The sequence below is a fragment of the Schistocerca piceifrons genome, chromosome 1, assembly GCF_021461385.2.
Source record: "Schistocerca piceifrons isolate TAMUIC-IGC-003096 chromosome 1, iqSchPice1.1, whole genome shotgun sequence".
Taxonomy (NCBI): domain Eukaryota; kingdom Metazoa; phylum Arthropoda; class Insecta; order Orthoptera; family Acrididae; genus Schistocerca; species Schistocerca piceifrons.
Genome location: NC_060138.1, coordinates 365,614,448 through 365,639,741, shown reverse-complemented (window position 1 = coordinate 365,639,741; position 25,294 = coordinate 365,614,448). Strand labels below are relative to the sequence as shown.

The following is a 25,294-nucleotide window of genomic DNA, read 5'->3' as shown; positions in this document are numbered from 1 at the left end:
ACTGACCGTATCTCACACGTGGCGGGCGATTCAGTAATCGTAATCATTATAAAGTAGCACAGCGATGCGTACACATCAGCTACAGACCTGCAACTTGCATCAATGTGAACGGGAAGGATGCTGGCAAGTGGCGTGGTGGCTTGTTGCGGCGTCCGCGTGAACTACGGGACTATACGCGCGAACGGCCCTTACTTAGAAAACAACTCTCGTATTTTCACTTTTAATAATATTAGAATGGAAATAGGGATTAAACATGTTGAGGATTGTATAATTATTGTATTCATTACATTAAATCACATTACATTGAACGTATCAAACAAGAATAGCATTTTCTCAAATATAACAAAGTTCGAGTGTCAAAGAGTAAATATTTTTGTGTAACTTGCGTAATATTCTTGAGATCAACAAAAATCATGCACACGACATGCAGCTTTACTGTATGATTAAATGATGATGGCATCCTCTTGGGTAAAATATTCCGGAGGTAAAATAGTCCCCCATTCGGATCTCCGGGCGGGGACTACTCAGGAGGATGTCATTATCAGGAGAAAGAAAACTGGCGTTCTACGGATCGGAGCGTGGAATGTCAGATCCCTTAATCGGGTAGGTAGGTTAGAAAATTTAAAAAGGGAAATGGATAGGTTAAAGTTAGATATAGTGGGAATTAGTGAAGTTCGGTGGCAGGAGGAACAAGACTTTTGGTCAGGTGATTACAGGGTTATAAATACAAAATCAAATAGGGGTAATGCAGGAGTAGGTTTAATAATGAATAAAAAAATAAGAGTGCGGGTTAGCTACTACAAACAGCATAGTGAACACATTATTGTGGCCAAGATAGACACAAAGCCCATGCCTACTACAGTAGTACAAGTTTATATGCCAACTAGCTCTGCAGATGATGAAGAAATAGATGAAATGTATGACGAGATAAAAGAAATTATTCAGGTAGTGAAGGGAGATGAAAATTTAATAGTCATGGGTGACTGGAATTCGTCAGTAGGAAAAGGGAGAGAAGGAAACATAGTAGGTGAATATGGATTGGGGGGAAGAAATGAAAGAGGAAGCCGCCTTGTTGAATTTTGCACAGAGCATAACTTAATCATAGCTAACACTTGGTTCAAGAATCATAAAAGAAGGTTGTATACCTGGAAGAATCCTGGAGATACTAAAAGGTATCAGATAGATTATATAATGGTAAGACAGAGATTTAGGAACCAGGTTTTAAATTGTAAGACATTTCCAGGGGCAGATATGGATTCTGACCACAATCTCTTGGTTATGAACTGCAGATTGAAACTGAAGAAACTGCAAAAAGGTGGGAATTTAAGGAGATGGGACCTGGATAAACTGAAAGAACCAGAGGTTGTAGAGAGTTTCAGGGAGAGCATAAGGGAACAATTGACAGGAATGGGGGAAAGAAATACAGTAGAAGAAGAATGGGTAGCTCTGAGGGATGTAGTAGTGAAGGCAGCAGACGATCAAGTAGGTAAAAAGACGAGGGCTAATAGAAATCCTTGGGTAACAGAAGAAATATTGAATTTAATTGATGAAAGGAGAAAATATAAAAATGCAGTAAATGAAGCAGGCAAAAAGGAATACAAACGTCTCAAAAATGACATCGACAGGTAGTGCAAAATGGCTAAGCAGGGATGGCTAGAGGACAAATGTAAGGATGTAGAGGCTTGTCTCACTAGGGGTAAAATAGATACTGCCTACAGGAAAATTAAAGAGACCTTTGGAGAGAAGAGAACCACTTGTATGAATATCAAGAGCTCAGATGGCAACCCAGTTCTAAGGTTGGTTGGTTGGTTGTTTCGGGGAAGGAGACCAGACAGCGAGGTCATCGGTCTCATCGGATTAGGGAAGGACGGGAAAGGAAGTCGGCCGTGCCCTTTGAAAGGAACCATCCCGGCATTTGCCTGGAGCGATTTAGGGAAATCACGGAAAACCTAAATCGCGATGGCCGGACGCGGGATTGAACCGTCGTCCTCCCGAATGCGAGTCCAGTGTCTAACCACTGCGCCACCTCGCTCGGTCCAGTTCTAAGCAAAGAAGGGAAGGCAGAAAGGTGGAAGGAGTATATAGAGGGTTTATACATGGGCGATGTACTTGGGGACAATATTATGGAAATGGAAGAGGATGTAGATGAAGACAAAATGGGAGATAAGATACTGCGTGAAGAGTTTGACAGAGCACTGAAAGACCTGAGTCGAAACAAGGCCCCGGGAGTAGACAACATTCCATTAGAGCTACTGATGGCCTCGGGAGAGCCAGTCATGACAAAACTCTACCATCTGGTGAGCACGATGTATGAGACAGGCGAAACACCCTCAGACTTCAAGAAGAATATAATAATTCCAATCCCAAAGAAAGCAGGTGTTGACAGATGTGAAAATTACCGAACTATCAGTTTAATAAGTCACAGCTGCAAAATATTAACGTGAATTCTTTACAGACGAATGGAAAAACTGGTAGAAGCCGTCCTCGGGGAAGATCAGTTTGGATTCCGTAGAAATGTTGGAACACGTGAGGCAATACTGACCTTACGACTTATCTTAGAAGAAAGATTAAGAAAAGGCAAACCTACATTTCTAGCATTTGTAGACTTAGAGAAAGCTTTTGACAATGTTAACTGGAATACTCTCTTTCAAATTCTGAAGGTGGCAGGGGTAAAATACAGGGAGCGAAAGGCTATTTACAATTTGTACAGAAACCAGATGGCAGTTATAAGAGTCGAGGGGCATGAAAGGGAAGCAGTGGTTGGGAAAGGAGTGAGACAGGGTTGTAGCCTCTCCCCGATGTTATTCAATCTGTATATTGAGCAAGCAGTAAAGGAAACAAAAGAAAAATTCGGAGTAGGTATTAAAATCCATGGAGAAGAAATAAAAACTTTGAGGTTCGCCGATGACATTGTAATTCTGTCAGAGACAGCAAAGGACTTGGAAGAGCAGTTGAACAGAATGGACAGTGTCTTGAAAGGAGGATATAAGATGAACATCAACAAAAGCAAAACGAGGATAATGGAATGTAGTCAAATTAAATCGGGTGATGCTGAGGGAATTAGATTAGGAAATGAGACACTTAAAGTAGTAAAGGAGTTTTGCTATTTAGGGAGTAAAATAACTGATGATGGTCGAAGTAGAGAGGATATAAAATGTAGACTGGCAATGGCAAGGAAAGTGTTTCTCAAGAAGAGAAATTTGTTAACATCGAGTATAGATTTAAGTGTCAGGAAGTCGTTTCTGAAAGTATTTGTATGGAGTGTAGCCATGTATGGAAGTGAAACATGGACGATAACTAGTTTGGACAAGAAGAGAATAGAAGCTTTCGAAATGTGGTGCTACAGAAGAATGCTGAAGATAAGGTGGGTAGATCACGTAACTAATGAGGAGGTATTGAATAGGATTGGGGAGAAGAGAAGTTTGTGGCACAACTTGACTAGAAGAAGGGATCGGTTGGTAGGACATGTTTTGAGGCATCAAGGGATCACAAATTTAGCATTGGAGGGCAGCGTGGAGGGTAAAAATCGTAGAGGGAGACCAAGAGATGAATACACTAAGCAGATTCAGAAGGATGTAGGTTGCAGTAGGTACTGGGAGATGAAGAAGCTTGCACAGGATAGAGTAGCATGGAGAGCTGCATCAAACCAGTCTCAGGACTGAAGACCACAACAACAACAACACACACTTTCCAAAGTAACCAAGCTATCTCCATACTCAATTTCATTGATTTAGTCATTAATGCATAACAGACAGAGTTACTTTCGCATTCAAAGTATTAGTACAGATTTTCCCATCTTTGTTATGACCTCTGGTCATGTAGAGATCAAGGCAGTGCAGCAACAGGCCAAGGCATGTGGTAACTCACCTCACTGTTTTGGCAGACTAAGGTTTTGCACCATGCCAGTCACCGAGATTGTGGTCCTGGCAGCAGAATTTCACAGGCTGTTAGGTGGCCTGCCTGGCCACGGATTGTGAAGTCCTCGGAGAGATGTTAGTGCAACACAATGTATTTTTAAATATACACATCTTTTAAATAGGTAAATCAGCATGGTTGCGCAAGATACATCAAATGTAATGCACCACAATTTTTTGCTTAACAAAGACAAACATATGCTAGAGAGTAAAGCTCTGAAATCAGTATTCTGGAAAAATTATCTTTCAAGCATGACATTTGACATACATGGTACACGTTGAAATGTGGTTCTACACATTACAGATCTCTTACTTTATTTGTAATAATATACATAAAGCATAAATTATATTGGATTAATCATACATAGTTAAAAATTAGTGTCTGCGGAACCTTGAGGATTGTAACTTCCATCAGTATGCAGATTGTGTAAGGCAGCATCAGGAGATGAGATATGTTTAAGTCTACAGTGTTGTTGTCTTCAGTCCAGAGACTGGTTTGATGCAACTGTCCATGCTACTGTATCCTGTGCAAGCTTCTTCAGCTCCTAATAACTACTGCAACCTACATCATTCTGAATCTGCTTAGTGTATTCATCCTACCAACTGATCCCTTCTTCTAGTCAAGTTGTGCCGCAAATTCCTCTTCTCCCGTATTGTATTCAGAACCTCCTCATTAGCTGCTTGATGTACCCATCTAATCTTGAGCATGCTTCTGTAGCACCAGAAGCTTCTATTCTCTTCTTGTCTATAGTAGTTACCATACATGTTTCACTTCCATACATGGCTACACTCAATACAAACACTTTCTGAAACGACTTCTTGACACTAAAATCTATACTTAATGTTAACAAATTTCTCTTCTTCAGAAATGCTTTTCTTGTCATTGCCAGTCTACATTTTATATCCTCTCTACTTCGACCATCGTCAGTTATTTTGCTCCCGAAATAGCAAAAGTCCTTTACTACTTTGAGTGTCTCATTTCCTAATCTAATTCCCTCAGCATCACCTGATTTTATTTGACTACATTCCATTACTTTCATTTTGCTTTTGTTGGTGTTCATCTCATATCCTCCTTTCAAGACACTGTCCATTCCGTTCAACTGCTCTTCCAGGTCCTTTGCCATCTCTGACAGAATTACAATGTCATCGGCAAACAACAAAGTTTTTATTTTTTCTCCATGGATTTTAATTCGTACTCCAAATTTTTATTTTGTTTCCTTTACTGCTTGCTCAATATACAGATTGAATAACGTTGGGTATAAGTTATAACCCTGTCTCACTCCCTTCTGAACCACTGCTTCCCTTTCTTGCCCTCGCCTCTTACAACTGCCATCTGGTTTCTGTACAAATTGTAAATAGCCTTTTGCTCTAGTATTTATTCCTGCCACCTTCAGAATTTGAAAGAGAGTATTCCAGTCAACAATGTCAAAAGCTTTTTCTAAATCTATAAATGCTAGAAACATAGGTTTGCCTTTCCTTAACCTACATTCTAAGATAGGTTGTAGGTTAGTATTGCTTTGCATGTTCCAACATTTCTGTGGAACCCAAACTGATCTTCCCTGAGGTTGACTTCTACCAGTTTTCACATTCATTTGTAAAGAATTTGTGTTAGTATGTTGCTACCGTGACTTATTAAGCTGATAGTTTGGTAATTTTTCACATCTGTCAACACCTGCTTTCTTTGAGATTGGAATTATTATATTCTTCTTGAAGTCTGAACATATTTCGCCTGTCTCATATATCTTGTTCACCAGATGGAAGAGATTTGTCACGGCTGGCTCTCCAAATGCTGCCATTGGTTCTAATGGAATGTTGTCTACCCCTGGGGCCTTGTTTCGACTTAGGTCTTTCAGTGCTTTGTGAAATTCTTCATACAGTATCATATCTCCTGTTTCGTCTTGATCTACATCCTCTTCTATATCCTTAGTATTGCCCTCAAGTACATTTCTCTTGTATAGAGCCTCTATACACTCCTTCCACCTTTCTGCTTTCCCTTCTTTGCTTAGGACTGGTTTAACATCTGAGCTCTTGATATTCATACAGGTGGTTCTCTTTTCTCCAAAGGTCTCTTTAATTTCCATGTAGGCAGTATCTATCTTACCCGTAGTAAAATATGCTTCTACATCCTTACATTCGTCCTCTAGTCATCCCTGCTTAGCCATGTTATACTTCCTGTCAATCTAATTTTTGAGGCCTTTGTATTCCTTTTTGCCTGCTTCATTTACTGCATTTTTATACTCTTTCCTTTCACAATTAAATTCAATATCTCTTCTGTTACCCAAGGATTTCTACTAGCCCTCATCTTGTTACCTACTTGATCCTCTGCTGCCTTCACTACTACATCTCTCAAGCTACCCATTGTTCCTCTACTGTATTTCTTTGCCTGTTCCTTCCAACCATTCCCTAATACTCTATCTGAAACTCTCTACAACCTCCTGGTTCTTTCAGTTTATCCCGGTTCCATCTCCTTTTGCAGTTTCTTCAGTTTTAATCTACAGTTCATTATCAACAAATTGTGACCAGAGTCCACATCTGCCCCTGGAAATGTCTTACAATTTAAAACCTGGTTCCTAAATGTCTGTCGTACCATTATATAATCTAGCTGAAACCTTCCAGTGTCTCCAGGTCTCTTCCTCATATACAACTTTCTTTCATGATTCTTAAACCAAGTGTTACAAAACATGTCAGATCGTTGTAGCAGAAGCAATGAAAAAAGCATGCCAAATTTAAAAGAACGCAAAATCCCCAAGATTGGCAAAGTTTTGCAGAAGTTCGAAATATAGCGTGTACTTCAATGCGAGATGCTTTTAATAATTTCCACAGTGAAATTCTGTCTCAAAATCTGGCAGAAAACCCAAAGAGATTCTGGTCATAATAAAGCACACCAGTGGCAAGATGCAATCAATACCTTCACTGCGCGATAACAACGGTGAAATCACTGATGACAGTGTCACTAAAACAGAGTTATTAAACACGGTTTTCTGAAACTCCTTCACCAAAGAAGAAGAAGTAAATATTCCTGAATTCCAATCAAGAACAACTGCCAAGATGAGAAACATAGAAGTAGATATCCTCGGTTCAACAAAGCGGCTTAAATCACTTAATAACGGCAAGGCCTCCAGTCGAGATTGTATACCAGTCAGGTTCCTCTCAGAGTATGCTGATAAAATAGCTCCATATTTAGCAATTGTTTACAGCCACTCACTCACAGAAAGATCCATACCTAAAGACTGGAAAATTGGTCAAGTCACACCAATACCCCAAAAGGTACGTAGGAGTAATCTGCTGAATTACAGGCCCATACCACTAACGTTGATTTTCAGTAGGGTTTTAGAACATATGCTGTATTCGAACATTGTGAAGTACCTCAAAGAAAATGATTTATTGACACATAATCAGCACGGATTCAGGAAATATCATTCTTGTGAAACACAACTAGCTATTTGTACTCATGAAGTAATAAGTGCTATCAATAGGGGATGTCAAATTGATTCCGTATTTTTAGATTTCCAGAAGGCTTTCGACACCGTTCCTCATAAGCATCTTCTAACCAAACTGCGTGCCTACGTAGTATCGCCTCAGTTGTGTGACTGTATTCATGATTTCCTTTCAGGAAGGTCACATTTCAAAGTAACAGACGGAAAGGCATCAAGTAAAACAGAAGTAATATCCGGCGTTCCCTTAGGGAGTGTTATAGGGCCTCTATTGTTCCTGATCTATGTTAACGACATAGGAGACAATCTAAGTAGCTGTCTTAGATTGCTTGCAGATGATGCTGTCATTTACCGTCTAGTAAAGTCATCAGATGATCAAAATGACTTGCAAAATGATTTAGATAAGATATCTGTATGGTGCGAAAAGTGACAATTGACCCAGAATAAAGAAAAGTGTGAAGTTATTCACATGAGTACTACATACATTCATACATTTCTTCAATCTTTTCATCATCTGCGGAGGTAGTTGGCATACAAACTTTTACTCCTGTGGTAGGCATGGGCTTCATGTCTATCTTGGCTACAATAATGCGTTCACTATGCTGTTCACAGTACCTTATCCAGGTTCCTATTTTTTTATTCATTATTAAGCTTACTCCTGTATTACCCGAATTTGAGCGTGTATTTGTAACCCTGTATTTACCTGACCAGAAGTCCTGTTCCTCCTGCCACCGAACTTCACTAATTCCCACTGTATCTAACTTTAATCTATCCATTTCCCTTTTTAAATTTTCTAACCTACCTGCCCTATTAAGGGATCTGACATTTCACACTCCGATCTGTAGAACACCAATTTCCTTTCTCCTCATAACGGCGTCCTCCTGAGTAGTCTCTGCCTGGAGATTCGAATGGGGGACTATTTTACCTCCAGAATATTTTACCCAAGAAGACACCATCATCATATAATCATACCGTAAAGCTGCATGTCCTCGGGGAAAATTACGGATGTAGTTTCCCAGTGCTTTCAGGCGTTCGCAGTACCAGCACAACAAGGCTGGTTTGGTTGATGTTACAAGGCCCCTGCAACCACTGAAAAGTCTGTTGCCCCTCTTCAGGAACCATATGTTTGTGTGGCCTCTCAGCAGATACCCCTCCATTGTGGTTATGGTTGCACCTACGGCATGGCTATCTGTATCGCTGAGGCCTAAAACCTTCCCCACCAACGTCAAGGTCTGTGGTTCATGGGGTCTACAATAACAATAACTCTATATATAAAAACTATATGCAAATATTTGTTTGATTAATAAAATTGCAGTTGTAATCAAGGTACCATATAATGTTTAATTCAGTATTGTGTTGCAATAATGCAGCTCCGCAGTACAGACAGTTGCTCTTCCTAACAATTTGCTCTTTTTCTTTGTGTAAGAACTATTCCACCAATGTAATGTGAAAAACAATATACACTGATATACATTTAGAGCCAGAGAATTGAAATAAAAATTCTCAGAATCATGAGAAGTGATGAGAATCTTAATATTCTCAGTTCGCATAAAGGTTTGCATTAGTGGCCTTGTATCTTACAGTAAGAGACCATATTTTCGACTTTCAGATCTTAGTCAGGTAATTCCCTGGATCATCACAATGTGCAACCATGAAGGAAGATAGCATCATCATTAATAGTGCCGCTAAGATGTTTCATGGATATTAGGATAACAGATAGAAACCAGATATAAGTGAAATAAGGTGTGTGGGGCTGCTAATGTACCAACAGCTGGAGAGATGATCTGGAATGAGATGCAATAGCACAACACAGATGTGTGCACTTACGTGCGTCAGTGCAGCTTTAGCTGTCAGTTCATTTGTGGAACAGCACTGAGCTCATGGCATCTGGCAGCTGGGTTCTAAGAGTGAATACATACACAAGTTGAATTCAGCATTGAAAGTTGCAATATGTGACAGCTACCAGATAAACTCAATGATTTCTACTATTTGATGCATCTCTGTTCTGTTCTTTAGTGAAAAACAAGGAAAAGGAAAAATACAGCAGTACAAATATTAATAGAGATATAATGTTGGTAAGAAAATTATGTGTGATAGTGGGTCAACTAGCTGTGCTGTAGATATGATGTTGATGTACAAATCAGATGTGGTCAACAGAATACAAGTGCTGAAACCAAAGATTTTGATTTCACAACAGAAGGGGAATCGATACACTATACTTCAATAGAAAATACTGCAATATAAAATTTAAATATTGCTGGGATTCAGAATTTAGCCATTGCATGCATGAAATTGAAATTGAGGTGGACTGGCAGTTTGAATTATGAAGTACATGGATCTAGATCATGTATTATACTGTAGGTTGTTGGTATCATCCTGAAACCCTGTTGCTGTTTATGTATTTTCCAAAACAAAGTGGGAACAGTGGATATACTGAAAACTACTTTAACACACTAGGCCTTGTCTTCTTGCTTAGAAAATTTGTAGAAATTGCAAGAATGCAATAAACTACTACATTATCCACCTCTTCTTCGTAAATTACTCCTTATAGCCGATAAAAACTCAAAGATTTCTTTTAGAAGGAAACCTTCAGTTGAAAGGAATCTTAGTCTGATCGACTCTCATATCTCTTGCCTGCCACTGTGTACAAGCATATTCGCTACTGTGTCTCTGTTGCTACAAAACTATACCATGTGCTTCTGGAGACTATACTAATACATGTACTAAGGTAAAGGGCATTTGTTACATCATCCATTATATGCTGAAGCTAAGATTATTAGTCTCATCAATTACATGAACAGGACAGATATTCTGGTCTGAACTGACAGAAGTGGTCATCATATGTGTGAAGTGTGCTTTCTTGTGTGAATGAATGTGTATGTATTTTCTTTTTATTAGTCTCATCAATTACATGAACAGGACAGAAATTCTGGTCTGAACTGCCAGAGGTGGTCATCATATGTGTGAAGTGTGCTTTCTTGTGTGAATGAATGTGTATGTATTTTCTTTTCTGAAGAAAGCTTTGGCCAAAAGCTAAATCTGTAACAGTCATTTGTCTGCATCTCAACGTGTCATCTTTATGCTGAGTAGCAATCTATCCTTTAACTTTCATAGTTGATATTCAGACCCGGAGTTTCCGTTGTTTGGACAGAAAAGAAACATTTTCATCAAATGTACACCGAAAAAACAGTTGTAACATTTCACTCAGTTCTCACAATAGTACTGGACACTATAATGGTATTTTGACTATTCTATAAGGGACAAAATGAATAAATTATGAATTTAATTGTGAACATTTTAATCATTAATTAAATATAATTGGAAATAGTAACCATTCTGGCAGCCAACAATAACTGTATTAATCCAGGTAACCTCTCAATGATAGCTGCTAGTCCTTGCAACATTGATGACACAGAGGTGCTGTTCAAAGATTTTAAAGATGCATAACAAAAGACTGCTGACTAGTATGTAGCTTTGGAGTGTGTGGCTGGCTTTAACGGCTCTTGGGTGTTGTTTCAGCTGATTTCTGTCAATTGATATCATTTCGTCTGTGGTAAGGTTGCAACCGGTCATGATACACCGCAATATTCGCTATGGCAGGCGTATCACTACATTGTACTGGTGAGGCAATCATAATATTGTGTAAGGACTTCCCAAACAGGAGCGAATATTTTAGTCTTCCCCAATTTTGAAGCCAGATTGTTAAGCAGCACCCATAGTCCAGGCTTATACTCTTGAACAGTTGCATTTTGACTCCATTTAACTTGATTAGCAGCAGCACTGGATTTGCTAGCCTGTATCTGTTTCCAGACAGTTCTTAAGCACGGGGACAGCTGTTTTATCATTGTAGCATCAATATCTGGAGGCAACATATCTAATTCTAATAGTGAACATATTTTACATTAATATATAATTGTGTACAAAATACAGTCAATACATTCATGCTCTTTCACAATACATGAAGACACAGTGTAGGACAGCAGCCTATCACAGCCAGTATGGCTCTGATTCATGTAACATGACATCAGTTTGAGAATCATTTTATAGACAAGCTCCATGCAGTCCTTTCTGTTGTTATGCAGTGGGGTATCTCACCATTCCTTGATCTTTAATAATTTGTGAAACTGTGAAAAGAGATGTTAAGGAAACACTTCCTTGATCTGTTATAATGGCTCCAGGGCTTCCAAATGGCAAAATAATACATGTCAAAAAAGCTTTGGCAACTATTTCTGCAGTCATATCTGCAAAAAAGTCATAATCAAGAAACATGAAAATTGTTTAGTAATTGATAAAACATATTTATTATTTTCAGCTGAAATAGGGAATGGTTTGAGGACAACCGAGTCAGAAGATTTAGTGTCTGAAGAGGAATTTTTGGTTTTACGTACTGTATGATGGAACTATATTTTTGGTTTAAATAATGATTTGTGTTCCAATACTGATGTTACCCATATTGGTGAGATTGACGCATAAACAAACATTCAGTAAAGTATTTTCTGTATAATTCAAACTACAGTATTACAGACATCATGTGAAGCTGTGGACTTGTAACTCTGAATAAAACTATATCTACAAAGATAACTATATTCATGAGAGTTATGGATTTGGATATCTGACAACACAGGCTCAATGAAATGTCAGAAAATAAACATAGGTAATCTCACAGTGATCTCCATATAGATACTGGCCTGCACGTGTGCCCAACGGCACACGAACTGTGGAGCTGAGGAGTTTGTACAAAACATGATGATGGTGATGATGTGGAAGAGTGGACTGGGAGGCAGAGTTGACTACTCAGTAGCATAACACCCTGCTGAGAACAATATGCTTGACTTCAATGACTGCTTCACAACCCATGTCATCTGGATACTTCCCTCCAGTACCAGCATCTCTGAACTACTCAGATGGGAGTTATCTTGCAACTTGTGCTGCACTCCCCAGTCCTCCTGGTCTCAGTCTCCACCAACCCACTGCACCCACACCCTCTACCCAACAGTCTCCCTCTCCCATCTTGTCCCCACTAACAAACCATGCTTTAATGTCATTATCATTGTGCACTGTATGAACACACACACACAACACACACACACACACACACACACACACACACACACACAGTGATTTGTCTGAATGCTAGCAAGTTTTCATCCTTTTTTTTTTTTTTTCCGACAACTCAACTCTTTTACATTTTGGGAAGTGCTGTCCTACTCCTAAATTATTTACATTCTGCCAGAACTTTCCTTGCCATAAATACATTATTTCCTTTTTTTAAGATGGTTTTCTTAATTTTGATGGCTTACAGTCTATATTTTTATTAATCTTGCAACTACCATCACTTTTCCACATTGTCTTCTAGTTCTGAAGAAGAAAACATTGCACAATATGAATATAATAATGTTATCAAGCTTGTACTGAGAAAACTCCTTGCAATTCCTCTCAGTCTGATACATGTAAATGCTGTGCTAGAATACTTAAAATTACCACTACATGGATGTTAGTGAAACTAAAACACCAGTTTTTCTTTTCAGGTATACAATGGTATTCATATTCTATGCAGTGTCAGTGCTGTTGATGTTAGTTTTTCGGCCCTGGCTAGCTCGCAGATTCCTTCCCAAAGATGGAAAAATGTCTATATATGCAGCACTCTACTTTTTCCCGACACTGGCTCTCATACATGCCATATTTGGAGGTCTGATATGTAGGTATTCTTTAATGAGTATAGTAGTATTTTAATTAAATAAGAAATAATTTTAGTATTTTGGAACTGTGTTTGGATTCAGTCAAAAAGTATGCATTCATGATGCAAATATGTTTATTTTACTTTCTTGAAATAAGCTACATTCCTTTCATTATTCAAAAGCTCTCCGCATACCAATGTTTCTTTGATGTTTCAATAGTGGGACATACTTATTATCTCACTATCATAAGACTTCTTAGGCTATAGAAACTGCCTTACCTTTCAGCTGATTTTTTACTTGCTGAAGCAATGTAAAGTCATATGAAAGAGGAACAGCACTCTGTAGAAGGTACAGAATAACTAACGAGTATATATGAATGTTTGATCAACGTGCAGGAAAGCTGTCATTATGAAAAGAAAGGTGTGGTCTCTGTCATGGATATATGTGCTTCTGCTTGATTTGCTCCCTGTCACATATCCCAGTTGTAGTTTTTAGTGAAGGCCTCCACATGTTTCAGTGTTCTCTGTATGGCGAGTAAACATTCACTCATAGTTTCTGTTTTAGACCGTGTTATTAAGCAAGCTATTAAATATCATGTAGAACCTTTAGATTTGAAGAGTTGTCTGCTCATCATGCCAGAAGTGTGACACTGACAAAGATCAAAGGTTTTGCACTTTAATATGAGTGTGCAGAAGGGACTGAATTGTAAGTGCAAACAATCTCAATGAGACCTCTCTTGGTCTTAGCCCTGAACCATGCTTATTATTATTATTATTATTATTATTATTATCATTATCACCACCACCACCACTGCTGCCATCTTTATTTACTTACAATGGTTTTGCAGCCATGGGCACTGTAACATTATTATTTATTTTCACATCTACATTAATAAAATTGTACGAAGAATATAATTAAATATAAAAAATGGCATGTTGTTATAGTTATAATATGTTGAAGTAAATATTTATTATGAAGTTATTTATCATCAGTTTATTCCAAATATAAATATTTGCAAGTTACAGTGTAGTATGTTTTAGGAAGTGTCAAAAATTGGTAAGATTTGTTATTAGTGTCTGTTCCTGATATATACTGTGCCACTGCAGGTGCAACAGGAACACGAATCAGATACACGATACTGGACAAGTTTATTGACAGTGAAGCAAATAAACTGAATCTCCTCCTTGTAGTAAGTTGCACGTGGACAGTAAATAGATAAGTTCAGTCAGCACTTGAGTTATCCAATAACTGGCTGTTAGTTGGACAGCCCCAAGGAAATGTCAAAGTTTATTTATGTGCTCAGTTTAATTGAATTGAATTGAATTGAATTGAATTTTATTTGATCCTGTAAGATTACATCATGTACAGTAAATGTACGTGTAATATAGGACATGTCAAAGTATTAAAATTCTTTATCAATTATTTTTCTACACCTTTAGCTTACATTTTTACATCACTGATAATGAGTAACAATATATACAAATTTAATGGCATAAGTATTCTGCGACACTGTAAAACTCTTTTTCAATGAGATAGTCTTTAAGTTTCTTTGTAAATTCATTGTGAAGTACACTATCTTGCAGGGTTTTGGGCAGACTTCTTAGTAGTCTGATACCAGAGTACTGGGGTCCTTTTTCTAGCATTGCCAGTCGGTGGGGTATGCTCCGTACTTCATTCTTCTTTCTTGTATTGTGGGTGTGTACACTAGCATTTGTAATCCAGTCCTCACTACCTTTTGTGATGTACATTATTGTTTTGTATATATATAATGATGAAAAAGTTAAGATACCTAAATTCTTGAAACAGTTTCTGCATGTTTCAGAGGTCTTTCTTCTTAAAATGGTCCTAATTGCTTTTTTTTGTAATGTGAACACTCGTTTTGTCTCTTGTTTGTTTGAGTTTCCCCACACCGTCACTCCATACTGTAAGTATGGTTCGAAAAGTCCATGATACACTGTACACAGAAGGTTCTGGTCTGAATACTGTGATAGCTGCATCATTAAGAATATGACAGAGCTCAATTTCTTACAGACATTATTAATATGTTTTTTCCATTTCAGTTCGTTATCCACAAGAATACCTAAGAATCTAGCAGATTCTACTTCTTCCAGCCTTGTTCCGTCAACCTCTAAATCCATGTCTACAGCCTTTTCCTTGTTTTTAAACACTGCATACATAGTCTTTTTTAGATTTATAACCAGTTCATTTTCCAACAGCCATTGAGCTGTGACATTTGCAGATATGTATGCTCTTCTCTCAAGCTGTTCCATATTTTGGTCACTATTTAGTATTGTCATGTCATCAGCATACAATATTTTCTTTTCTTCCTCCTCAACACCTATATCATTAACAAATACATTAAATAACAATGGCCCCATTACCGAACCCTGCGGCACTCCATATTTGATGGATTTGGTTTCTGATTGGTATGAGTTTCCTAATGATACATACTGCTTGCGGTTGCACAAGTATGATTTTATCCATCCACCTGGTTGCCCCCGAATGCCATAGTTGCTTAATTTTTGTATCAGCATTTCATGGTCAATGGTGTCAAATGCCTTTGAAAGATCCAGAAACATTGCAGAGACAACCTTTTTCTCATCTAAGGACTGTAAAATGTATTCTGTTAGACTGACAATTGCTGATTCTGTAGATTTACCCTTTCTGAAACCATGTTGTGAGGTCATGAGAATGTTATGTTTGTCCAAATAGTTAACTAATCTGGTATACATAAGCATTTCTAGGATTTTTGAGAAACCTGATATCAGTGGCACTACCTTCGTTATCTTCAGTTTTTCTGGAAAAATTGCATCTCTGAAAGAACAGTTTGCTATGTTCAGCAGTGGTGTTATTATCTCCTCACATACCAGCTTTATTACATGATTTGATATTTCATCATCACCAGCTGATTTCTTGGACTTCAGTTTCTGTATAGTTTTCCGCAATTCATCTTCCGTGACTGGTCTTAAGAACATAGTACTGCATGATCTTTTTGGTACCTTAATACCCTTCTGTTTTTGACTATTTCTTTCCAATTTTAGGTTTTCTACTACACTGATATAGTTATTATTCAGTATGTTTGCTATTTCCATACCATATGTGACCACTGTGTTGTCTACTTTAATTGACCTAATACCTTCTTCTTTGTTTGACCCATCTTTTTCCTTTCTTTCAGCATTGATTGCATTCCAAGCTGCCTTTGCCTTGTTTTTTGAGTTCGCTATAGTGGTGTCAATTGCTCTTGCTTTCGCTTCTCTTATTGTTTTTCTATACTTCTTTTTTAACATTTTATAGTTTTCAGCTTCGCCTATCCGTCTCACATCCTGAAGCTTCCTTCGCTGTTCTAGTATTTCACTCGTAATCCACTGTGTTTGATCTTGATGCCTTTCTTGTCTCTTTACTTTGGGAAATGCTACATTAAAATGGTACTTAATTGTTGAAATAAATGCATCATATTTTTCATTTACACTCTGGGCCTGTAGGATTTCATTCCAGGTTTCCTTACTTAACATTGTTCTAAAGATGTTGATATTTTGTTCACTGATGATCCTAATTTCTTTGGTTGTTTGTTTTGGTTCTGATACTGTGTCATTACTTCCGCAAAAGCTGATTAGTTGTCCATGATGATCAGATATTTCTGTCTGAACTACATGTGACTCATAGTTACACATATTAGTAATTATGTTGTCAATAATTGTCTCACTTTGTGAAGTCACTCTTGTTGGTGCAGTTATTGTCACTTTCATGTTATGCTGTATTAACAATTCTTCAAAATCCTGTCTTATTTTTGTGTCTTTTCCCATGTCAATGTTGAAGTCTCCACATATAATAAGATTTCTCTTCATATTCATTCTCATTAAGCTAGCAACTTTTTTTAGAAAGATGCTATTATTGCCACATGGTGACCTGTACACACAAAACACTCTAAAATCTTCTGCCACTATACCAGTAACTTCAAAGTCTTTTTCTCTAGCTATGGGAAATGTAGCAGCTTCACTGTTTACATTCTTTGAAAGAGTACCTGTTTTAATATATATACAAACGCCACCACCCTTATATTTAGATCTGCAGAAGTAACTAGCTAGTCTGTAGTCCTTTACTGCCACATTATGTATTTTACTTTCAGTTAGTCCATGTTCACTTATGCATAATATGTCTGGTCTTACTTCACTCAGGAGTACTTCTGCTTCTAATTTTTTGTTACCAAAGTATTGAATATTTTGATGAAGTACTTTTATGTAATTTTTATTTTGTTGGTTTACATGTTGTGAGCTGTATTCTGGCGCAAATTCTTTAGTATCGTCTTTTTTTGTATGGTGCTTATATTTTTCTTTTCCAGCTGGAGTGTATGATTTTTCATCCCCTTCAGGCCGTATTAGTTTCCCTTGCATCTAATGATTTTGCAGACATCTGCAAACATTCTGCTGAACGTTACAGACCCCAGTCTATTTAAATGAAAACTTAATAATACAAATCACTATGACAACCAATACCAAAGTCCAGACATGTCTCTGGTGCAAGGGCCACATCTTGACAATACCAGGTGATGATGATGGTGGCCCCATACAATGAAGATTGCTTGCTGGAGTATGGCATCAAAGATCCTGATGATTCCCGTACTGATCAACTGCTATTGTAATTGGTTCCTGGCCCAGAGAATTTAAAGGGCTGAACTGACCTGACACAGCCTGGGTGCTGGCCTAAATACCATGCAGGCACCAGGATACAGCCAGGTCTATTTGCAGTCACATCACACCATGGAGGCAAGTATATCCTTGAGGCCAGTGGCCTCTGGTGACAATCACGCACCTGCACACTTTTCTGGCAGATGTCAGGAAATTCCGGACTTTCGTCTGGTGGAGTGACTGCTGCAACTGTGGTATGTAGGTCATCCACATAATACTGGTGTATGGTTGGTTGCTATGTAGTAGGGTGAATAGCCCACACATAGCATCCCTCTCCCTCCCATCCGATGGTTAAGAAGGTGTTGCACAACTCGAAATCCCTGAAAGTGGTGGGGTCCCTGCTGGCGGTCTATGGAACTATGGTTGTGGGCACCTGGGTCATCGGAGTAGAGGTGGGTAGAGTTTATTGTTGATGGTCTTGAGTGTTGAGATGTCTGATCCTGGGACAAAAAACTGTGAGAGATTTTCATCAGAGGGTTTGTCGTACTGTGTGGGTGCACTTGTTTGATGTGCTTGCAGCACCTGAAGCCATTTTTTTTTTATTTTTATTTTTTATGTATTTATTGATTTATTTAACCTGGCAAGATTAGGGCCATCAGGCCCTCTCTTACATCTAACCAAACATTCTACTTATTTTACATTCATACGTTTTAGTAGGCATGTTAAACTACATCTAGTACAAAAAGTGAAATAAACAATTAGAAAGGTACACCTGGAAAAATACATACATATAGAGTTTATATTCGTAGATCATAAGTACTGTTATAATTAGACATTATTGAAGAGACAATTTTTAGATAGGAGCGCTGGCAGCAGGGAGTATGAGGGAGACTCATGGTGAAGGGAGGAGAAGAATAGACATGATGAAACATAATTAAGGAAATATAAAGGAAAAGAAGATTCCCTGGCTAATAGAGATAGATGAAGGGGAAGGCATCTCAGGAGCAAGTTAGGAGACGCTAGCTTTGCTATTTGACAGATGGGAGGATTGGCCTGGTACATTAATTTTGTGGAGAACTTTATGAGGATGATAGTAGGAAATGCTTCAACTTCTTCTTAAAAGCAGCAGGAGATTGAATTTTGCGCAAGGTAAGGGGCAGTTTGTTCCAGAGGCAGACAGCGGCAACTGAGAAGGAGTTTGCAAAAGTTTTTGTTTTGTGAGTGGGCACAGTTAGGATACCAAATAAGAGTGACCTCGTGTTTCTATTATGATGGCATGACAGGTTTTTAATCTCTGAAGCAAGGTACTGGGGTGCTTGCGCGACGAGGAGTCTGTGAAGTAGACATAGAGTGTGGTAGTCACGCAATTTGTCCGGCCGCAGCCACTTTAGCTCGGAGTATGAAGCACTAACATGATCATATCGGCGAATGTTGCAGGTGTAACGCACACAGGCATTCATGGTTAGCTCTAGCCATCTTTTGTTTTCACTACTCGTGCCTTGTTGAATCACATCACAATAGTGGAGGTTCGGTAGAACGAGTGCTTGCACCAGCTGGCGTTTCAAGTCCTGTGGAAATATGTTCCGAAACTTTTTGAGAGCATAGAGACAAGCAGACGTCTTTCGGCACACTGTGACTGTATTCTCCACCCAGTTGAGATGCTCATCCAAAGTTACACCCAAGTTCTTCACTGTTTTCTGATATGGTATTGGAGTACCGTCGAGCAGAATAGGAGGTAGCCGTTCACGGAAATCTGAACTTATTAATTTCTGATGGGCTATTAAGATTACTTGCGTCTTTTTTGCATTTAGTTTAAGCCCCAGGCTTTTCGCCCATGTCACTACCGAAGACAGATGATCATTCATCTGAGCGATTGCAGTGTTTACGTCTTCAGGTCTGACGCTTAGGTAGAGCTGGAGGTCGTCGGCATAGAAATGATATTTACAAGAGGACAGAACCGACGAAATATCGTTGACATATAAAGAAAACAAAAGTGGTCCTAAGACTGATCCTTGTGGCACTCCCGAGGAAACATGTTTCCAGGAAGATTTTTCATTTACGCAGACAACACATTGCTGTCTGTCTTTTAAGTAGCTTTCAAACCATCTCATTACACTATCAGAGAAATTAAGCTGTTGCATTTTTCTGAGCAATATGTCAAAGTTAACAGTGTCAAAAGCTTTGCTGAAGTCCAGTAGCGTCAATATTGTTGCCTTTCGATTGTCAATGGCACATTTCAGGTCATCTGTTACTTTAATTAGAGCAGTGTTTGTGCTGTGATGTTTACGGAAACCGGATTGAAATTTGTCATATAGGCTGAATTCATGCAAGTGTTCAGTGATTTGGTCATGAACAATATATTCGAGTGCTTTGGAAACAGCAGGCAGTATGCTAATTGGTCGGTAATCACTAGCCAGTTGCGGGTTTTCGATCTTAGGGATGGGTCGAATTATGCTTCTTTTCCATGCAGTGGGGTATATTCCGTTCACGAGGGAAAAATTAAATATGCCAGTTAAGACAGGTACTAAGATATCGGCAACATTCTTAATCATGGTTATACCGATACTGTCGTTGCCTATTGCATCAGAAGAGATTCTCATTATTGCTTTTCTTGCCGTATTTGTTGTTACATGTTTTAGATGGAAGCTATCGTTGTTAGTTATCCTGTTTGGGGATTCTTGTGGACGGTAATTATCAGCCGTGCTGGTATTCAGAGGTGCAGAGAAGAAATTATTTAATTCGTTAGCTGACACATGAAAAGTAGTTTCCGATTTTGCCTTTCCGACCTCCAAGCTACGGAGATTCTTCCATAGAGTCGTGGGCGTCAGATCGCTGCATACAAGGGAGCGAGCGTGCCTGATTTTAGCATTGCGAATGCATTGTTTCACTCTGTTCCGTAGCTTTCTGTATTCTTCGAAACGCTCGGGTTTCGGATCTGCCTTGAAACGCCTGTGGGCAGCATCCCTATTAGTCATCATTTGACGTAACTCAGCTGTCAGCCATGGAGCAGGAGATTTTCTTACACAGATTGTGCGCACAGGTGCATGTTTGTCATAGAGGGCAGTGAGTTTATCACCAAGTTCATTAATTTTGCCGTCGATTGTAGGTTCTCTGATTATTTGATGCCATGAGATTTCTGAGCAATTGGCTGTTAGAGCGTCAAGGTCAATACGTTTCATGTTCCCACAAGTTATGTAACGCGAATTGATCCTTGGGGGCTGCACAGAGTAGGCCAGGAATATTACATCATGTGCGACCAACATCTCTTACTTTGTCAGTCTGTTTCGTTGCGATTACGTCTATAAGAGTATGACTGTGCGCTGTATGGTGTGTAGGTTGTAATGGAAGAATGTTCATGCTATTGCAACTAAACAATCTTCTTAGGTTTATTGCAGAGGGCGTGTCTCTTAGCAGGTCAACGTTCAAGTCACCCATTACGATGACATGTTCGTATTGACACTGGAGTGAATGTAATTCCGACTGGAAGGAACTCATTGAGTTTATTTTTGGCGGCTTGTACACGACGCCAGTCAAGAATTTCCGACTTTGTATATTTATTTCAATGAACATGAATTCAGCCTCTTTTTCTTCAGCAGGATTTGACGTACATAAGACTTTCGCTTTGAGATCTGTTCGTATATACGCGCCGACCCCGCCACCTCGCTTTTTTGATCTGTCTGCCCTAAGAAATGTGTACCCTGGGAGATGAATAGATGCAGAGGATATGTGTGGTTTCAACCACGTTTCGGATAAGAGGATTACGTGGTAGTTTAGTTGGTTGAAGAGGAGGCTAAGTTCTTCGTAATGTTGCAGTGAGCTGCTAAAAGCTCTGACGCGTTCCGCTGAGCAGCCTGGAGTAGGGTGGCAGACTGATTTGTCCCTTTGTTAGGCACTACCTGCCGCGAGGGGCACTGGCCGGTGCTTCCGCCAAGTGACATAACACAGGGGTGTCCGAGATTTTGCGCGCCCTGTTTGTGACTCCGCGAGTGACGAAAGAAAGGCGACTGCAAGAGATTTCCTGAGGTTGCGGGAGTATAGAAAATGGATTAGTGGTATTTGGTGCAAGGAGAATATGACCAATAATAGTGACGGCTGTGTGTCACTGTGTATCCTATGTCGTAAGAGGAGAAATGTAATTAGCGTATTTGAAACAGGTTAGGGTGGAAATAAGGGAAAGGGGAGTGATTTAAGAGGCCGATGCTGCCAGCAGAGAGAAGTAAGCTTAATAATTAATAGATTATCGTAAGAAGCTAGAATTAAATTGAAATTTACTAAAGTGATACTGGTAGTGGTTATCGTAGGAAGTTACAATTAGATTGAAATTTGCTAAAGTGATACTGATGGTGATTTTTGTTATGAACAATTTAAACCGAAGAGATAGGTGATTAATGAACTAAAGGAGAGACTAATAATTGCAATAGAACTATTACAGAATGGAAGAGAATAAACTGAGAAAATGAAAAAAGTATTAGCAGTAACTAAAATTAAGTAATGGTTAGAGCTACAGACACAAAAAAATAGTGAAAAGTTAATACAGTTACAACAACAATTAGTTGAAGGTAGAAATATGGGTATAATTGAAAAGTTAAAACAGTTACAAGACTATATCTGAGTATAGGGCTGTTACAATTTCCAAATGGTGTTAAGTTTGCACTTTTGGCTCAAGTAGATTCACTTAATACTATTCAGTTCTGTCATGTTTGTGACTGTCTTCTTTCCAGCTGCTGTCTTAATGATTACTCTGCCATCCTGAGTCCACACATTCTGAAGACCGAAATGGGATATGGCACTGTTTAAAATCTTTAGCCGTTCGTGTGTCAGATCTTCCCTTATTGTAAGCCCTGTCCTTGCTAACTTCTTCTTCTGGGTAAAGATCTCTGCCCTTTTCCGGTATGAGAGAAATTTAATTATTATTGGACGAGGTTTGGTAGCACCTGGTAGTTTTCATCCCACCCGATGGCTCCTGTCAATGTCTGCCTTGGTCTCTTCAACACCTAATTTTTCACGCGCAACCTCTATAAGCAGGTTGTCTGTGTCTTCCTCCTTATTTTCTGCTACTCCAAACAGTCGTAGACTATTTCGCCTTTGGTACTGTTCTAGCTCGTCTATTGCGGCAGATAGTTTCACTTCTAACTCTCGTATCTTTTTCTCGTATTCAGACACCGACTTTTTTAGTGCTGTAATTTCGGCAGTATTGGCCTCAACAGTTTCACGCATTTTGGCCAATACTGCTGCCGTTACAGTATCTGATATAGTGCCTGCTATCAGATCGAGATTGTTTTTATCGTGAAGCGCAGCGTTTACCTCAGAGCGGACCAGCTCCGCTATACCGGGAGCCGCGGCCGCACCTTCCGCCAAGAGCAGACCCGCCGCACCTGCGGCTTCACCGCTGCTGGACGCGCTGCTGTTCACTCTTCTGTTTACCATTTTCTCGAAGATATTGGCAGAGCACAGAAAAAAATAGCACTACTGCACAGAACACTGTTGTTTACACGATTTCCACTTGTACTAGACAGCACCACCTGCGAGAACACCTTCGAAATCAACTAAATTTCGCGAGCCGAACTTAACACGTGTTACACTGCAGCCGCCATGATACTCTTTGTACTTTGACCATTGCCAGACCTAAGAGATGCATCACAGTCACCAGCACCAGTGTTGTTGGCCCTTGGACAAAATGAGTGTCCAGATGTTATCCCAGAGGGAGTGTTGGTGGCGGTTCAATCATGGGAAGGGGTACAAAAGACCAATGGGTATATTATTGAGAGTTGTGATCATAGCGGCCTACCGAGCAGTATTGTTGCTGGACTAGGCTCATCTCAGGATGTGGATCAGTAGCAGGTTAGGGAAAATGTGGCGCTGGTGCCACTTAGCCATTTGTGTTTTGAATTTATGCACCAACCTCTCCACCAGACTGTGGCTGGAAATATGTCATGTAAACACAGGCAATGCCATTATCTGAACAGAAAGTGCCAAATTCAGCACATGTGAATTGTGAGTCATTATTGGGCACAGTGGTTTTTGGGATCCCCTGGATGGAAAAGATGCGGTCCAGTGCTTGGATTGTTTTCTTCCAGAGATGTAGAAGATTTGCAGGACACACATTGGAAACCATTGTCTGCATTAATGGCAAGTAACTAGGATTATTTGAAGAAAGAGCCAGTGAAGTTCAAGTGGAGGAGATACAGTCGTGATGATGTAGCCAGCCGGGGAAAATATCATCACACAGGAGTGGCCTGTTTTGTCTGACAGGTAGTATATGGAGCAATTATTTTCATGATATTGTTGTCAATATTGCTTCAGTTTACATGTTGGCAAGCTGGTCTATTGCCTAGGACTGTTTCCCAATGACCTTTGTAAAGGAACTGCAGGATACTTTGTCTGAGGGTTCATGGAATTACCACTCAGGTATGACAGTTGTCCACCTGAAATAGTAGGATGCTTTTGAGAGCTGATAGTTTGCTTCAACAATACTAGTAGGCTTGGAATTCTGGGTGGTCAGATTGTTTACGATCTGTTGGTCATCCATGGTTCACTAATTGGACGACTTCGATGATGACTGGGTCTTCTAAAGGCAATGGGCAACAAAAAGGGAAGTTGCCCACCACTACTTTGGCTTTGGAATCTGTGTGCAAACAGATCTCTAACTCCAACTCAATCTCCAGGTCTTGGTCCTGGAGTAGTCTTGAGAGAATGTCAGCATTAGCATGTTGCATCATGGACCTGTAGTGTATATCATAAGTGTACCTGACAGGAACAGTGCTCATCAGTGGAAATGATGTTCTGTTGTGGTGGAAATATTGGAGAAGACCTTGAAAAGTGGCAAAAGAGGTTTATAGTCTGTCAGTAAAGTAAAATGTGTGCCAGACAGGTAGTTGTGGAACTTCTTCAGGGTGAAGATAATAGACAGGGCTTGCTTCCCTGTTCAACTGCATTTATATTGTGCTTGTGTTAGCATCTTGGAGACAAATGTAACAGGTCATTCTACCTCTTCGACTGCATGGGAAGGGCTGCTGTAGTGTGATGCGTCTGCTGCTACATGGACGGATTATATACTGTGCTACATGTTGGAAAAAAAAGAGCTTGTTTGAGATCCTAGAAAGCCGTGTCACATGTGGCAGTCCGGCACCACTTCATCTGCTTCTACAGTAGCTGGCAAACTGGTTCAGTGATAGCTGTCACATGAGGAATGAATTTCCTGTAGTAGTTGAACTGTCCCATCATGGATTTTAGTTGTTTACTGTTGCTGGGGACCACAAGTTTCTGCTGGCATGTATGTAATGGGGTGCGGGCTGGATACCTGATCCAGTGAAAATGCATCCCCACTTGAAATAAGAAGCCTAAATGGGTGGCCAATTCCTGAGTATTTTTACCAGGGACAATAATGTAGTCTTAAGTAGTTGGCCGGTCCAGCAGCTCTCAGGTAAGATACTCTAAGTAACCTTGAAAGATGGCCAGTGCGCTATCAATGCCAAAAAGGTGCCAGTTGTACCAGAAAATTCCAAATGGAGTATTGATGACAAAGATGTTTCTGTGTGACACATCAAGTGGGAGTTGCAGACATGCATTGCACAAATCAATTTTTGTGATGTCTTCCACTTTAAGTATTGGGTAGGCATCCACAAGGGACTGGGCATTAATCA

The 25,294-nt window shown here is 39.4% G+C and overlaps 1 protein-coding gene across 2 annotated transcripts in view; it reads left to right on the top strand.

Moving 5' to 3' along the window:
* The window catches only part of LOC124794703 (JNK1/MAPK8-associated membrane protein-like), a 116,289-nt gene that overhangs the window by 39,184 nt on the left and 51,811 nt on the right, over positions 1-25,294 (top strand). For both annotated transcript variants that reach the window (XM_047258286.1, XM_047258278.1), the window contains one exon: positions 12,877-13,046. In XM_047258286.1, the coding sequence (XP_047114242.1) occupies positions 12,877-13,046 (170 nt within the window). The remainder of the gene's footprint in view (positions 1-12,876; positions 13,047-25,294) is intronic.